The 18,826-nt window shown below is 35.1% G+C and overlaps 1 protein-coding gene across 3 annotated transcripts in view; it reads right to left on the bottom strand.

Annotated features, from left to right (window-relative positions):
- The window catches only part of SEPTIN7 (septin 7), a 114,162-nt gene that overhangs the window by 38,401 nt on the left and 56,935 nt on the right, over positions 1-18,826 (bottom strand). For all 3 annotated transcript variants that reach the window (XM_046669648.1, XM_046669647.1, XM_046669649.1), the window contains one exon: positions 11,538-11,644. In XM_046669648.1, the coding sequence (XP_046525604.1) occupies positions 11,538-11,644 (107 nt within the window). The remainder of the gene's footprint in view (positions 1-11,537; positions 11,645-18,826) is intronic.

Below are 18,826 nucleotides of genomic sequence, written 5' to 3'. Positions count from 1 at the left end.
AAAGAAAAGCACATATGTAAACAGTGGGTTTATGGTTCACAGTTGGTATAAAGAAGGAAACTGATAAAACAATAATAATCTGAAGGCATATAATACTTATATAACCTAAATGCGTATCTAGTAATACAAACAAACCATATGCTTGAACGATTCAGTAATTCATAGAGATCAAACGTGATTAATCAGACAAGTAAATCTAATCTACCATTTACAGTAAATGTTTTCCTGGACTATCTCCATCTAGTTTGGCCCAAATCAATTACTCAAATAAACTTATTACGATTCCCAAATCTTTCTCAGCATGGCAGTAATTATTTACACTTGTGTTTACGTTATGGCTAAGATCCAATTCTCTTCTCAAATGTGATATTGCAAATTTAGGCCAAAGCAATCAGCAAAGGTCCAGGCATTGAAAAAAGCGTATTCTGGTAGGGTAAAACCCTACTAAATCTGATTAAAATCCCCAGTTATCTTTAGAATTTGTAAAAATGTTCTATTTGAGAAAAAGTATTGGACTTAATAACAAGTTTCTCCTACATCTAAGATTTTCTGCAACCCCAAGCTCTGTATTAGAACATATAAATCATTATTCTTGGGCATATGCTGCTGCTAGATATAGCAAACATTGATTTAAAAAGAAAAGAAGAAGAATTCCCCCAGAAAAAGATAGGCTTTCATTCAAGGTACATTTATATCAAGTGCTTACTAAGACTAGAGGCTCCAGGTATGCTGATAGGCTAACTTAAGAGGCAAGAATTATACTCAAACTTTGAGAGTTAAGTGGTGTAAAACAACACAAATTAAGTACTACTACACTTAAGGGGAAAATGTAATCACACACATGTGAAAAGCAACTTCAACTATTTATGTTGATCAACAGAGTTTGGAAACGAAAAGTGACCAATTTCTGGGTAGAAAAAGCTTGGTGTACCTTTAGAGATTACAGATATGACGATGTCTTTCCATTTCCTTTTGGCATTTTCTTACAGATGGTAGCTGATGCATGAAGAGACTGAAGAGCTGAGACTAACATTGCTGAGCAAGAAAGTCTGTAGCAGCACTGCCCAATAGAACTCTCTGGGATGATGAAAATGTTCTATATCTGCACTGTCCAATATGGTAGATGGTTGCCAATGTGCTTACTTAGCCCTTGAAATGTGACAAGTGCAACTGAGGAGCCGAATGTTTAATTTTATTTAACTGGAATTAATTTGAGTTTAAATAGCCACATTTGGCTTAGTGACTATTAAATTGGACAATACAAGTTTATAGCAATCAAAAGTTATTTTGTTAAAAGAATATTGTCAAGGGGCTGGCCTCGTGGCAGAGTGGTTAAGTTCGCGCGCTCTGCTGCAGGAGGCCCAGTGTCTCGTTGGTTCAGATCCTGGGCATGGACATGGCACTGCTCATCAAACCACGCTGAGGCAGCATCCCACATGCCACAACTAGAAGGACCCACAACGAAGAATATACAACTATGTACCAGGGGGCTTTGGGGAGAAAAAGGAAAAAAATAAAAAATCTTTAAAAAGAAAAAATCAAAAAGAATATTGTCAAAAAAGAAACTTGTTAAAACTGAAAACACTACCTGAGATTTGAACATGCATGTCCATAGAGGTGCTTCAACCTTTTAGACAAATAAGAGGCAAAGGTCTTATCTTTTAGCCCAATCATTCAAGACTGCTTTGATCTGGTGTAAAATATCAGTGAAAATTTTAAACATCCCAAATATAAGTACATATTATCTACCAAATATATATGATTGGCAATCTGAAAATTAAATACTAGTAAGTATTAATTTCTCTAAAGATTAAAAAAGTAAACATCAATTAAGGGTTCTAATATTTTCCAGTCATCTTCAGTATCAACAATGGATGTACACTGCTTGGGATATCACTGCTTCACACCACACAGCTAAGATAATACAGCTTGTCTGATACCAGGTTATTCTAATTATATGAGGGAGGCAAAAATAACTGAGGAAATAATCAGATTCACTGGTGTTAGATTATCAAAACTAAAAAAAATTTTAAGTGCTATTATTTCATGCAGCATAGGAAGTTCATATTTTATATATCTGGTGGTCCTCTAGTCAAAGGACAGTCTGATTACATGTCAATTATTATCTCAATAAGCTAAAAGAAAAAAAAGACAACCTGGTCAAATCTAATATCTCAATATATCTTGAATTTGTCTCCATCTCCTTCATAAAAACAGGTCATTCATTTACGGAAACTGTCACTGAAGCAGAAATATAAAAGTAATCATACCACCCCTTTATCTAATAATTCTTTTAAAAGACATACTATTGTATATCAGAAACTGATGCAAAAATATAACTGTTCTACAGAAGAATCTCCCAATTTTACTCCAAACCATTTCTGGTTCTTTTATTTCTAAATAAAGCCCATTTCTACCTTCAGCAATGTTTTGTATATTAATTACACATAACAACAGCTTAAATTTTAAGATCTTTGTTTCCCTGTTTTTTTAAAAATCAGTTTAACAACTTAATTGTTTAGTGACATAAGAAAACTTAAGATCTGTATTTTATATACTTTAAAGAGTCTGTTTATAAAGCTTCTCTTCTTCTCTGACCTATGAAATTCTGCGTATCCATACATGGTCAAATACAAAGAAGAACATATGGAAGAGATCCAGAAAACATAACTGTAAAGTAGTGCCATTCACAGGATCCAAGTGTATCCTATCATCTGGTTTTGCAAGTATCCTCAAGGGATCCATGAAAAACAAATTAGTTCAAGTCCAGGAATTTCAAACTTTTCTTAACAAATGTATTCCAAATGGCCACTTTCCCATGCACTTTACTTAAGCAGGTCACATCAGCATATTTTGCAGCATCACTCAAGAGTTCTCCAAGATTAAATGCATAATACTGAAGGAATGAATCAAGGGCATTTCAACTCTGTTTCTCTCTGAAAAATAAAACTAAAGCCCATTATATTGTCTATGTATAATTAATTTATTGAGGTCTCTTTTGGATTCCTAGATTCCAGAAATCCAAGGCACTCTTTTTTTCTATTATTGTTTGGTTTTTCAATCTGAGGGGGGAAAAAAGTCAAACCTTCAATGTTTCTACAGCTTCTTTTCTTTCATTTTCAAAAGACTGTTATAAACTAACCTTTTCTAACCTAATGTTTAAGAGCCATTTGTTAAGGTAAATAAAAAGTGTTACTTATTTAACTTTATTAAATTTTGAGGAGAGGGTTAAAATTTTCTGTCAAGAGCTAACTTCTACCTACACTTGCTAGGGAGGCGGCACTACAGCCCAAGGTCTGCAGAGACTTGAACACCTGAGATACTGTACTTAGGTCGAACACAAAAACTGTCTATTTTCATTATTTGATGGCTCAAAAGACAAACGTCATCTTAAATACTTCATTATGTTCCACGAGAAACTAAAAAAGGCAATAACCAATAAGAGAATAGTTATACCTAAAAATTACTTCCTTTTCATCAAGACCCAGAACTAGTTTATTGAGAAGACGATCCAAAGGTTCTAATTCTGTCTTCTACTCTCTGAACCATCATATGTCATTCCTGTCTTCTTAAACTGAGATCTTAAGTCCCTTGTCCCTTTTATTTCTCTTAAGCAATCCCTCTCCAAAACCCTTTTTCTTTTCCTTTCTAGCTCAGATACCTTTCTGTTCCATAAAGTTCATGAACTTCAATCTTACAGGAATTTCCCTGCTGTCTGATAATCCTTTTATGTGCTTCTTAGTCTCATGCAGACAATTTCCCAGTATGACTCTTCCTAAACTCTCCCTATTGTCTCTGCCACCACGCTCAGCAAAGTACTTTATCTGTACTTCAAGACAAGAGCACCTCCAAGTTGTCTGAGGCAACACTGACTCTCCCCTTCTGTTCAGTGGAATAGATTCCCTTTCTTCCTAAGGCTAATCTCTCAATCAATGCTGGGGATCTGATCACTTTGCATTTAAGAGTCATCTTGACAACTATTTAGACTACTTCCCCTCTATCTTCAACCTCTCATCTCCCTATGGGGAATCGATTGCCCATAGGATATAAACATTCTCAGATTTTTTTTTTTGGAAATAAAAACCAAACTACTCTCTCAGTCCCCTACACTCAACCTCTAGGTATTCCCTCTCATCACTTTCTTCTTAACTATCTCATCTTCACTGACTCACTTACCTCTCACTCACTTCTCAACTCACTGCCATCTTGCCCTCCATTCCTACTACTTCACTAAAACGTTTCTACCTTGCCAAGTTCACCTCTATAGCACCTTACAGCAGTATCTTTCTCACCAAATCATACTTGTTTGCTACATCCTTCACTTGATTGTGAGATCCTTGAGAATTTTGACTGTGTCCATCATCACTGTAGCCTTAAAACCTGGTATAAGACAAACATTCAAATGTCTGTTGTGTGAATGGCTGGTTCAAAAAACTATCAAAATTGGACCAACATCAAGAGGAGAGTTTCCTAACTGGGCTCTATAAAAATGTTTTAAGGAATCTGTAACATGTTATCCTAGGGATAGGATTCATTGCTCTCACCTTTTCTCATCTCCAAAATTTCTGTACCCACTTAATCTACAATAGTGATTTGCAGGATTTCACAGTCCAACAAAAAAGTTTTAAAGAGACCAGTATAAGGCTGACAATTAAGAACTTACAAAAAAACCTAACAGTCATTTCAAAAAAGAAAGTGAAATGGACTTAGTCTCAGAATAAAGTTCAGTCTTTCCCTAGGAGATGGCTGGCAACATTTCACTGACATGAAATATGCTTTTAAAAATTTCAAATATAACAAAATTACAAAGTTTGCTACCATATGTACAATATTGTATGTAATATTTTTCTTAAAAATTTTGTTAGGGGCCTGTCTGGTGGCGTAGCAGTTAAGTTCACATGCTCCACTTCAGCAGCCCAGCGTTTGTGGATTTGGATCTCAGGTGTGGACCTACACACCACTTGTCAAGCCGTGCTGTGGCAGCGTCCTATAGACAAACTAGAGGAAGACTGGCACAAATGTTAGCTCAGGGACGATCTTCCTCAGGCAAAAAGGAGGAAGAATGGCAACAGATGTTAGCTTAAGGCCAAACGTCGTCACCAAAAAAATTTTTTGTTACTCTGAGGATCTATATTTGAGGTTGGAACATGAAGTGTTCATTTTTTTCCTATCATTCCAGTCTACTGGAAATATATATATATATATATATATATGAATGAAAACAGAAGTAACATGGTGCTATTTCACTCAATTTGAAATACTGTGAAAGAACTAAGGAAAAACAGTTCCCTCTCTTACTTTCTTCCCATAAAGACAGTTTGCAGCAAGCTAGAAACACTACAGAGCAGTGGTTTTCAAAGTGTAGTACCCAGACTAGCAACTACATAGTCTGGGAACTTATAAGAAATGCAAATTCTTTGGGCCCTGCCTCAAACCTAACTAAACAGCAAATTCTGTGGAGAGGGACTCAGCAATCCATTTTAGCAAGACCACCAAGTGATTGTGATGCACACTCAAGTTTCAAAACCACTGGTATAAAGAACTCCAGGACTAGAGTTTCAGCTCACATTTGAAACTGCACAGCTAAGGGTCCTGAGGCCCAAGATAAGAGGTCAGGAATTAATCTAAAAGGACTTCTTTCTAATACTGAAAACTTCACTCAAATCACAACCACTGATAGACAGGAAGCTCAGAATCACCTCTCTGTTCAGTATAGACAGCTTCTCCTTCCTTCCAAGACTGTGAATGTGAAGGAATTTCTTCTTTAAGACACAAGTCTCTTGTAAATAAATAACGCTCAGGGAGGAGATTATGAGATTGTGGTCTTTATTAAAATTTCACTCCCTATCTGGCCACATCATAGTATTTTTCTTTTCTTCCTCTTGGTTTTTTTTTTTTTTTTTTGACAGTTTAAAGTGTTCCAGAAAGCCTTCAGGTCAGGGAAATTACAGACGTTTGCCTTTTGAAACTCAGGATTGTATGTTTCTCCTGGTCTCATATATCTGGGCTGAGATGTAATACTTCTGATCACTCTCCACTGAGAGAATTCATGAGCTTCAAGAGCAGACCATCTGCTACATTACTGGCCTTGGTGAAGAGGTAGTTAACTGTAAAAGAAAATTACAGTCTATCCTCTAACTACATTGAATGATTCGGAACATGTCATGTTCTTTCTTGTGTACGTGGGGAAAAGAGTTTAAATGATCTTCAACTTGTTTCCAGTAATATCAAGGAATGTCCCCATGGTACAGTTAGCAAAGAGGACTTCTCTGGGATTCTAGTCAGGATGAATCCAGTTCTCAGTTGCTATAGGTCTTACTTTTGGTAAAAAATAAAGGGAGATTTAACAGTGGTACACAGGCTTTTGTCTTAAAAATCATACTAGAGATACGCTCAGCCCTAATTACTCCTTTGTTTTCAAAAAAGGGAAAGTCAGGAAGATATTCAGAATAGAAGAGGACACTTTTGAGGTGTTACCTCAAAGGAAGGTAAAGTGCATTTACACAGGATTATTTTAGAGATGAGCAAATGTAAAAAGAATTCTAAGAAACTGAGAGACTCTCCCATCGTCTTTAACAGATGCTAGCCTGGAAGAAATTATCTGCAATGTCTGAAACATAAGGAACTGTTATCTAGATAAGGGGCTCCTCCAAATTAAGGATAAAAAGAAATATTAAGGTAGTCAAAGCACGTCAATGAAACCTTAACAGTTAATGAATATAAAAGATATGTTCAATCTTGCAAGAAATAAAAAAAAAATAAACTGAAACAATGAAATACCTTTATGCACACATGCACACGTGTGTGCTCACACAAATACAACAGAAATGAGTGCCTATGTCCACCAAAAGATATGTACAAGAATATTCTTAATAGTCAAAAACTAAAAACCCAAATGCTTATCTACAATAGAAGGGATATGCTGTGATACATTCATGCAATAGAATATTATACGGCAATGAAAAAGAACTACAGCTACACAACATGAATACCACATGATGATATAATCTTCAGTGAAAGAAATCAGACATAAAGAGTATATCTAAATGAAATTCAAGAACAGGTGAAATTAATCTATGGTGACAGAAGTCAGAAAGGTGTTTATATTTGGGGGTGGATATAATACTGAATGAGAGGATACACAAGGAAGCATTCTGGGGCAACAGAAATGTACTATATCTTAACCAAGGCATTGGTTACCTGGATATAAAAATACATCCACCAAAATTCATCAAGCTCTATGCTTAAATTTGCTCCTTTTTAATATACAAGCTACACATCAAAAATTAAATTTAAAAAATGGTGCTCAAGACAAAATGAAAATAATCAACAAAACTTCCAAAAAGATCCTCAACTTGAAAACTTCAACAATTCTCAAATTTAAAAATATCCTAACTAAACACAAAATCCTCATAAATTTTTTAAATTGTTCATTCATTCAACAGATATTGGGTGCTAACGTATAACAGAGGCAGTTCTTGGAACTGAGTTTACAGTGGTGAATAAAGTGAAGTCCCTATCCTCAAAAAGCTTACACGTTTGGAGCCAGGGTTAAGGACTGGAAGGAGTTTACAGGGTGGTCAGGGAAGGCCTCACTGAGATAACTTTTAAGCAGAGTACAGATGAAAATTAGGGAGCAAGCCATGAGGATCTCAGAGAAGAATACTGCAGGCAGAGAAATAAGAAGTGGAAGGGCTCTGAGGTGAAAGTGGGATTAGCCTATCTAAAGAACAGCAGGTGGGTTGGTTTGACCAGAGCAGAATAAGCCAAAAGTGTAGAAAATAGGTTGAAGAGGGGGGTGAGGCAAATCTCAGAGGGTCTCTTTAGATATATAAGAACTCTGGCCTTGCTCTGAGTGAGAAAGGAAGCCACTGAAGAGTTTTGAGTAGAGGTGCAACATGGTCTGATTTACACTGTAAAAAGAGACTCTCACTGCCTGTTAAAAAGAGTCAGGTGGTGCCCAAGGATCAAATCAGGGAGACAAGTTAGGAGGCTATTGTAATAAACCAGGAATCGAGATGATGGAACCCAGGATATGAGAGGTACTAGGGAAGTGGAAAGAAGTGGTAGGTAGGATTCTGGATATACTGTGAAAATAGAGGTAATGGGATTTGCAGATGGACTGCACGTGAAGTTAGAGAGGAAGAAAGGAGTTAAAAATGACTCCAAGTTTTTTGGTCTGAGCAACTAGAAAGGTAGAGTGTCATTTACTGACATGAAGAAACCTGCAGGGAGAGCAGCTGGTTTAGGGTAGACAGTACCATATGGTCTATCAATATTTTTGATACATTTGTTGATTTGTTCAGGAAATTTATTTTTGGCATAAAGACTTCAAGGAGATAGGTTTTGTTGAACTAATCTAGAAATAATTCTTAGTCCCCATAGCTACTTTTCATCTTTTGGTATTATATTTTCTTTTCTGAAAGGCATTTTTTAAAAAATTACAAAAGCATGCTCACTGCATAGAATTGAGGAGATAGAATAAAAAAGAAAAGCATGAGGTCCCACAATACGGGGAATCACTGACAACAATTCGATATGAATCCTATTTAATATGCTTTTTACAATATGTGGACCACATCAGAATAAGCACGGTTATAACTACATTACAAGCAATCTCTCATTGTCTGAGCAAATACTTTGTTGTAGAGTATGTATGTTAAACTAGATTTGTATGTGTTGAATTCTTGAGACTGCAAGTGCCAATACTTTCATCTGTTCAGAAAAGAGCAAAAATCACTGCATGGGTGAATCAAGAGAGCTAGAAATATTGTTCTTTTGTCCTTATTAAACAAAGTAAAATAATACATAGTAAGGTACAAAACTTTCATGAGTTAACTGGCTTTCATCATCTACTCATCCATTACCGTTTACTGTAATTTCAAGCCTAGTACTTAAAGGAAGTCAATACCCTCCTGAGTCCAGCTTGCAAATTCAAACATAATAAGCAACAGCAAACATCAAGTGTGTACCATTTGAAACAAAAAACCACTTCTCTCAAACATCCATTACTAGCTAGCATCAGATGGGTCAGCCTTATTGCCTATAAAGGCATTTTTTGTTATTTTAACTACTTTCATATAATACATAACTATGAGGAAAAGATGACTTCACTGATCAGATTATTTTGTCATCATTTTTGTCTAAATTTCCTAATTAGGAAAACTCTCCCCCTATGTCAGATTTTGAAATAAACCAAAAGAAAACTGATTATTTGTTAGACCAAATATTATTAAAAAGGGAGAGATGTACTAAAGAAAGGCTAATCCACTTATTAAGAACTGGTTAATCTATTAAATTAACATTTAAGCATCTACAGTATAGAGATAGTATAGCTTGACAGAATACAGACTAAACCAGACTGCTTAGATTCATATCCTAATTCTGCCACTCTAACTACGTGATCTCAAGCACGTTGCCAGCTCCATGCCTCAATCTCTAAATTTGTAAAATGGGGATTATAATACAACTTATCTCATAAAGTTGTTGTAAGAATTAAATAAGTTAATGCACTTGAAGTTCTCGGAATAGTACCTGGAAGATGTTAATGACTAAGTGTTGTTTTATTATTAACATAGGCCTGGCATTATGCTTGCGCTAGAACTACAAAGAAGACTCCTCACCAGCACTAATCACCAAGAACACTATTGGTAGGTACGTGATCATTAAGATCTCACAGATATTTTACACTAAATATTCCTGAACTTAGGAATCTATACTGTGGGGTTCCTTTAACATTTCTACATGCCTAGTTTACTGATCTTGAATTTAAATACCTAAACGAAGAAAGTTAAAAGTTTATCTTCTTGCTTAGGGTTAAAATATCCAATACCACAAAATAAATAAGCAATGTATTATGTACCCAGTTTTTAGAACACAATTTTGCAGGTAATCTGAAATCTCAAGCTCTATGAAGGATACAAAAAAAAAGAAAAATCCTAAAACAGAAAAACTTTAAAAAGGAGAAATAAAATATTTACTTCACAGAATTACGTTGTAGGGATCCAATTACTAAACCGCATCTTGCAATTCGATATAAGTGAGTTTCATGCCCAGAATTTCCAGACTGTTCTTCCATCTTGTGCATTGGGATAATCACTACCAATTCTTCAAATTCAGCTCTAGCATTACTACCTTCAGAAAGCCTGCTCCAGCCAAAATTGGTCACTCCCTTCCTCTCTGCTTATGTGCTGTGTATTACTTCATCAATTCACCAACAATTTTTTCAATCAATAGTTGAGAGCAGTGTGGCCCAACAAAAATGAAATGTGAGCTACATTAGTAATTTTAAATTTTTCAGGACCCACTTTAAAAAGTAATCACAAACAGGTGAAATTAATATATTTCCTTTAACCCAACATAACCAAACTATTATCACTGAAAAATGTAATTAACATAAAATTATTAACAAGATACTTGACATTCTTTTTTACATATAAGTCTTCAAAATCCAGGGTGTATTTTATACATGTATAACATCTCAATTTGGACTACCCACATTTTAAGAGCTCAACAGCCACATGTGGCTACTGGTTACTGTAAGGGACAGTGTAGATCTGGAGTCTAGAACTCTGCAATATGAAGCGTGGTCTATAGGCCAGCAGCATTGGCATCAATGGGATTTTGTTAGAAATGCAGAATCTCAACCCACTTCAGACCTACTAGGAGAGAAACCTAATTTATCAAGCTCCCCAGGTGATCTGAATGCACATTAAAGATTGAGAAGTACTAAATCAGATTACACACTACACATAGCTTGGGAGCCTTAACAAATTGCTATTGCCAGTCAACTATCAAGTGGTATTATGCTACTGACTAATAGAGAACATTGTATTTAAACAATAATGGCTTTTCTGCAAATCATGTTTTCTCTACACTGTTCAAGAGAACTTTCTGCAATGGTGGAAATAAATCAGTGGTGCCCCAAATGGTAGCCACTCGCCACATATGGCTACTAAGCAATTAAAATGTGATTAGTACGACTGAGAAACTGAATTTTTAATTTCATTAACTTTTAACTCATTCAAACTTAAATAGCTACCACTTGGCAAGTAGCTACCATATCAGACAGAGTAACTCTAGGGGTATTACTTACTACATCACAGTGTAATCTCTAGGAGGGTCCTCAGGACAAATTTAGAAGGTTGTAATCAAGATAATTCCTGTAATTAGCTGTACCTCGCTCTCTTTTGTTTTTTTGCTGAGGAAGACTACCTTGAGCTAACATCTGTGTCAATCTTTCTCCACTTTATATGTGGGTCACCGCCACAGCACGGCTGATGAGTGGTGTAGGTTCGCACCTGGGATCCAAACCTGCAAACCCAGGCTGCCCAGGCAGAGCGCACCAAACTTAACCACTACACCATGGGGCTGGCCCAGTCTCTTTTCTTTAATCAACAATCATGTTTACCACTTAACACTGGCTGAAGACAAATTTGAAACCTACTCTAAGGAAGCATAATAAAAGTTATAGCATGTTTTTGTGTGTGTTAACATTACTCCAGCTTATCATCAATGAAAAACACTAATAGACATACCTGTACAGTCTTTTTTATTCTATGGGAAGGACCTGGATACTCTGGAGAATACAAATCTGTGAGGAATAATGAGTTGATTAATGTTGACTTTCCCAGTCCAGATTCACCTAAAAGAAATAGGGTGGAAAAACCTGTTAAAGTCAGCCACTTTATCAACCTTAAATATCCAACTAATGCTATAGTCAAGCTTGCTTTATGCAAGTACTTCTTACTGGAACAAGAAAGTGACATTAAAAAATATACTGTAAAGACTCCCTATTAGAATAAGTTCTTTGTCCTCATTTTCTTATTTATCAATCAAAGTAGACTCATGTTTCCAAGGATTTCTTTTGGCTTTATAATTCCACAATCTGTGTTCTTTAAAAGTAATGTATCAGATACAAGAGTCTCCATTTTTAACAGTAATATATCTGTTATCAGGGACCAAAGTTAGCCATGAAGGAAACACCCCAGTTGGATATTATATTGCTGCTTCAGTGAAATAAAACATAAAAAAGTTAAATATAAATGCTTATTATAGACAATAATTAATGAATGACCAAACCAAGAAATTACGCAGCTATAAAAAACTAGAAATCTGCTGACAAAAAGAAGAAAAATTAATCACAGTGCACTTCAGTATAAAAGTAAACCAAAACAACTACTTTCAATTTATTCACCCATATACCAATCAGCTTAAGTATAAAGAACACCTCTTCATAAACCAGACTCCAAAAAACTGTAGGTAATTACTTTTTATAGTGCTTCTGCTTGAGATAGGAGGTAGGAATGGAGGAAGGCAGGACAAAATTTCCACCAAGATCACATACACTTCTTTGACCCTCTAGTACACGACACTAAACATACAGTTAATTTTTACAAAAATAAAGTTTCAGTATATAGAAACAAGATTAAAATAAATTACAAATCACATTAAAGTCAGATAAAACAGACTGAAGTCAAGGGGCAGGCCCAGTGGTGCAGCAGCTAAGTTTGCATGTTCCATTTTGGCAGCCCAGGGTTCACTGGTTCGGATCTACGCACTGCTTGTCAAGCCATGCTGTGGCAGGCGTCCTACATATAAAGTAGAGGAAGATGGGCACGGATGTTAGCCCAGGGCTAGTCTTCCTCAAAAAATTAATTAATTAATTAATTGTTTAAAAATATCACAAGATGCAAAGAAGGACATTACATATCTATAAAAGGGTCAATTCAAGAAGTGGATATTAGAATTATAAACATACATACACCAAACAAGAGAGCTCCAAAATATATAAAGCAAACATTGACAGAATTGAAGGGGAAAATGGACAGTTTTACAACAATAGTTGGAGACTTCAACACTCCACTTTCAATAATAGAAGAACCAGACAGAAGATATATAAGGAAATAGAGGACTTGAACAATGCTATAAACCAATTAGACCTAATAAACAGACAAAACACTCCATCCAACAATACCAAATGCCCACTTTTCTCAAGTGCACATGGAGCATTTTCCAACACTGATCATAAAATCAAACAAGTCTTAATAAATTTTAAAAGACTGAAATCATACAAAGTATCTTTTCCCATCACAACAGAATGAAACCAGAAATCAACAACACAAAGGAAAATGGAAAAATTGACAAATATGTAGAAATTAAACACCACATTCTTAAACAACTAGTGGGTCTAATAAGACATCACAAGGGAAATTACAAAATACCATGAAGCAAAGGACAATGAAAACACAACATACTAAAACTTATGGGATACAGAAAAATCAGAGCTAAGAGGGAAACTTACAAGGATTTACAAGAATGCTTACATAAAAATGAAGGTGTGAAGTCAACAACCTAACTTTACAACTTAAGGAACTAAAAAACAAAGAGTAAGCTAAATCCAAAGCTAGAAAACAAAAGAAATATTAGAGAGGAGAGATAAATAAAATAGAGAACAGAAAAACAACAGAGAAAACTCAAAGAAACCAAAGGTTAGTGCTTAGAAAAGATCAACAAAATTGGCAAACCTTTAGCTAGATTGAGAATAAAAGAAGGAAGATTCAAATTACTAAAATCAGAAAAGAAAGTGTGGACATTACTCCTGATTTTACAGAAATAAAAAGGACTATAAGAGGGTACTATGAATAACTGTATACCAATAAACTGGATAACCTAGATGAAAGGGACAAATTCGTCAAAACATACAACCTACTAAGACTGAATCATAAATAAATAGAAAATCTGAATAGACTTATAGCTAGTAAAGAGATTGAATCAGTAATCAAAAACCTCCCCAAAAAGAAAAGCCCTATACCAGATGGCATCACTGGTGAATACTACCAACATTTAAATCAAAATTAACACCAACCCCCCTTAAACTCTTCCAAGAAACTGAAGAGGAAGGAACACTTACAAACTCATTCTATTAAGCCAGCATTACCCTGATACCAAGTCAGACAAAGACACTACAAGAAAAGAAAATTACAGTCCAATATCTCTGATGAATATTGATGTAAATATCCTCAACAAAATATTAGGAAACATAATTCAACAGCAAACATTAGAAGAATTATACACCATGACCAAGTGAGATTTATTCCTGGAATGCAAGAATGGCTCAACATATGAAAATAAATCAACATAATACACCACATTAACAGAATGGAGAAAAAAGCATTTGACAAAATTCACCCCCCTATATGATTAAAAAAAAAATATATCGATAAAAGAAAAAATACCTCACTATAATGAAGACCATATATGAAAAACTCACAGCTAACATTATAGACAATGGTGAAAAACTGAAGGCTTTTGGGGCTGGCCCCGTGGCCGAGTGGTTAAGTTCGCGCGCTCCGCTGCAGGCGGCCCAGTGTTTCGTTGGTTCGAATCCTGGGCGCGGACATGGCACTGCTCATCAAACCACGCTGAGGCAGCGTCCCACATACCACAACCAGAAGAACCCACAACGAAGAATATACAACTATGTACCGGGGGGCTTTGGGGAGAAAAAGGAAAAAATAAAATCTTTAAAAAAAAAAAACAAAAAAAACTGAAGGCTTTTCCTCTAAGATCAGGAACAAGACAAGGATGTCAGCTTTCACCTCTACTACTCAATATAGAAGCCAGAGCAATTAGGCAAGAAAAAGAAATGCAAGGCAACCAAATTAGAAAGGAAGAAATAAAAGTGTAAAATTATCTCTGTCCACAGATGATATGATCTTATATTTAGAAATCCTAAAGATTTCACGCACACACACAAAAGAACCTGTTAGAGCTAATAAACCAATTAAGCAAAGTTGTAGAAGACAAAAGCAATACACAAAAATCAATTGTTTCTGTATATTAACAATGAACAATCTAAAAAAGAAATTAAGAAAACAATCCCATTTACAACAGCATGAAAAAGAATCAAGTACTTAGTAATAAACTTAACCAAGAAGCCTAAAGACTTGTACACTGAAAGAAATTAAAGAAGACCCAAATAAATGGAAAGATATCCCATGTTCATGAAGTGAAAGGCTTAATATTGCTATGTCAGTACTACCTAAAGTGAGCCACAGATTCAACTCACTCCTTATCAAAATCTCAACAACTTTTTTTTTGCAGAAATAGGAAAAAACCCATCGTAAAGATCATATAGAACCTCAAGGGACCCAAAATAGCCAAAACAATCTTGAAAAAGAAAAAGAAAATTGGAGGACATGCTTCTTGATTTGAAAACTTACTACAAAGCTACAATCAGAACAGTGTGGTGGTGGCATAAATACATATAAAACAATGAAACAGAACAGAGAGTCCAGATATAAACCCTCACATAAGGTGCCAAAACCATCCAATGGGGAAAGGACAGTCTTCACAACAAGTAGAGCTGGGAGAAGTAGACATCTACATGCAAAATAATGAAGTTGGATCCACACCTTACACCATAACAAAAATTAATTCCAAGTGAATCAAAGTTAAAAACATAAAACTCTTACAAGAAAACATAGAGGGAAAGCTTCTGATATTCAATTTGGCAATGATTTCTTGAACCATTTCTTGAATCAAGACAGGCAACAAAAGAAAAATAAACAAACTGGACTTAATGAAAATTAAAAACTTGGTGCATCAAAGGACACTATCAACAGAGTGAAAAAGACAAGCCATAGAATAGAAGGAGATATTCACAAATCATAAATGTGATAAGGGATTAATATTCACAACATATAAAGAACTCCTACAACTCAAAAACAAAAACCCAAACCACCCAATTTAAAAATGGGAAAGGGCTTAACTAGACATTTAAAGGATGCTCAATATCACTAGTTGTTAGGATACAAATCAAAATCATAATGATACCGCTTCACAGGCATTAGGGTGGCTATTACCAAAAAAAACCCAGAAAACAGCTGTTGGTGAAGATAGGCAAATTGACATCCCTTGCACATTGCTGGTGGGAATATTAGATGGTGTAGCCGTTGTAGAAAAAGGTATGACAGTTCCTCAAAAACTTAAACATGGCATTACCATATTACCCAGCAATTTCACTTCTGGTATATACCCAAAAGAACTGAAAGCAAAGAATTGAACCAATATTTGTACACCTATGTTCACAGTAGCATTATTTACAATAACCAAAAAGTGAAACTACCCAAGTGCCCATCAACATATGCATGGGATAAACAAAAGGTGGAAACAATTCAAATGCCCATCAGCAGATGAGTGGATAAACAAAATGTGGTATATACATACAAATGGAATATTATTCAGCCTTAAAACAGAGTAAAATTCTGACACATACTACAATATGGATGAACCTTGAACATATATAACATACTAAGTGAAATTAGCCAGACACGAAAGGATAAACACTGTATGATTCTACTTATATTGAGGTACCTAGAATAGTCAAATTCATACAGGCAGATAGCAGAATAGTGGTTACCAGGGACTCGGAGAATGGGGAGTTATTGTTTGATGGGTATTGAGTTTCAGTTTGGGCTAATGAAAAGTTCTGGAGATAGACAGTGGTGATGGTTGAACAACAATGTGAAAGCACTTAACACTACTGAATTGTACACTTAAAAACGGTTAAAATGGTAAATATTGTGTTGTGTACATTTTACCACACACACAAAAACTGGCAGTAAGGGGGGTGACGGGATTGTCGTTGAGTTGATAATTAGTGAAGCTTTACTTCTATGTTTAAATTTTTCAATATTAAAAGTAACGAGTATATATATGCATTCTAATCTATTTTATAGTTCAATGATTAACATTTAAAAGCTATAAGGGCTGGCCCCATGGCCTAGTTGTTAAGTTCGGCACACTTCACTTTGGTGGTCCAGGTTCATTCCCAGGCATGGATCTACACCACTGCTGTGGCAGCGACCCACATACAAAATAGAGGAAGATGAGCACAGATGTTAGCTCAGAGCAAATCTTCTTCAAGCTTTCAAAAGAAAAAGAGGAAAATTGGCAAGGGATGTTAGTTCAGGGGGAATGTTCCTCAGCAAAACAAACAAATAAATAAAAGCTATAGAAGCCTATGTAATTTCACAATAAAAAGTAACAGTAATTTTCTACTTCAATATCTTCCGAATAATTCCTTAAATTCAAACATAACCTCAGTTACCAGTTTGGTGTATATCCTTCCATGCTTTCTCTTTCACATATATACATGTATACCCCATTTTACTGTGCTTTGCTTTACTGCACTTTCCAGATATTGCATTTTTTAAAATTGAACATTTGTGGCAGCCCTCATTGTTCAAGTCTATTTGTGCCATTTTACCAACAGCATTTACATTTTTTCAGGAATGAAGTAATTTTTAATTAAGGTATGTAGATTGTTTTTTAGACATAATGCAACTGCACACAAACTACGGTATAGTGTAAACATAATTTTCGTATGTGCTGGGAAACGAAAAACTTCATAGTACTTGCTTTATTGCCATATTTGCTTTACTGCAGTGGTCTGGAACCAAACCCGCAATATCTCCAAGGTAAGCTTGTAAATATAAATGTATATACAGTCATGCACCACAGAATGACGTTTCAGTCAGTGACAGACTATATACGACGGTGATCCCATGAGATTAGCAGCATATAGCCTAGATGCGTACTGGGCTATACCATCTAGATTTGTCTAAGTACATTTTGTGATGTTCATATAATGACGAAATCACCTAATGACACAGTTCTCAGAACATATCCCTGTTGTTAAGTGACACGACTGTACATGAATGGACTAAATGTACACACAGAGACAAAAATGGACTCATTCCATGCATTTTATACTGTAAATTCCTTTTTAAAAAATGTAACAATCGTGGCCATCTCCCTTCAAATCAAAACATACTTATCTACCTTATTCTGAATAAGTGTCTAATGCTCCATACTATAGACATAATTTATTCATCCCTTATTAATGCACGTGCAAGATGTTTTAAATTTTTTGCTCCTAAAAATAATACTATAATAAAAACTATGTATATAGCTTTATATACTGTTATCAGGTATACATCTTTATATATTGTTACTTCTATTTGTCACATAAACACCCAGAAATGAGATTTTGGATTCAAAGAATACATATATTTTCAACTTTGATAAACACTGGCAGATACTTCATCCAAAAAGCTGTAGCAATTAACTCTGAAGAAAAATGTATATAATCAGAATCTCCTATTATGAGATTCATGTGTAACTGAATGATAATGTATGATATCCTTTGAGTGGACTGAATTTAAGAACACAGAAGAAAAAGTTATGAAAAGGATTGGAAAGGAAATATTTTTTAAGAGATGAATGGGGGTGTGGAAACTGTTTTAGAAAGAGAAAAAAGGAAAAACTCAGCAGAAGAACACAGGATAAATATGAAAGAGGAAACAGGATTCACAAATGCAGGGCTCTGAAAATTCTGGTCATATTATTTGGTCTAGTACCTAGGAGTGTAAAAATGTGAAAACCTAGAAAAGTGTAAGAATAACATGATCCTTCTGGCCCTCTCCCAGAAAAAGAAGGGTGTGCTTTTCCTTTGAATGTATAGAAAATCAGTAAATATTCCAATTTCCCCCTATTCTGTTTACAATATCTTTCCTGAGGGTAGCCTTTTTCAATAACAACCTTTTGAGATAGTTATTTACCATTGAGGAAAAAAGCTCAGGGAAGTTAAGTGATTTGCCTAAGGTAATGTAGCATTTTGGTGTTATAAGTGAGACTAAAGTACACCCAACAATTCTTGCTTTCAAGTTCAAGAATTTTCCTGCCACAGTAATAGATGGCTTAAGTATTTGGGGAAAGAAATTTACAAACAAGTATTCACAGAAAAGCAGTATTAAATTCC

This window comes from Equus quagga, chromosome 8, assembly GCF_021613505.1.
Source record: "Equus quagga isolate Etosha38 chromosome 8, UCLA_HA_Equagga_1.0, whole genome shotgun sequence".
NCBI classification, from domain to species: Eukaryota; Metazoa; Chordata; class Mammalia; order Perissodactyla; family Equidae; genus Equus; species Equus quagga.
Note: the sequence above shows the minus strand (reverse complement) of the source record. Positions and strands in the feature narration are given on the sequence as shown.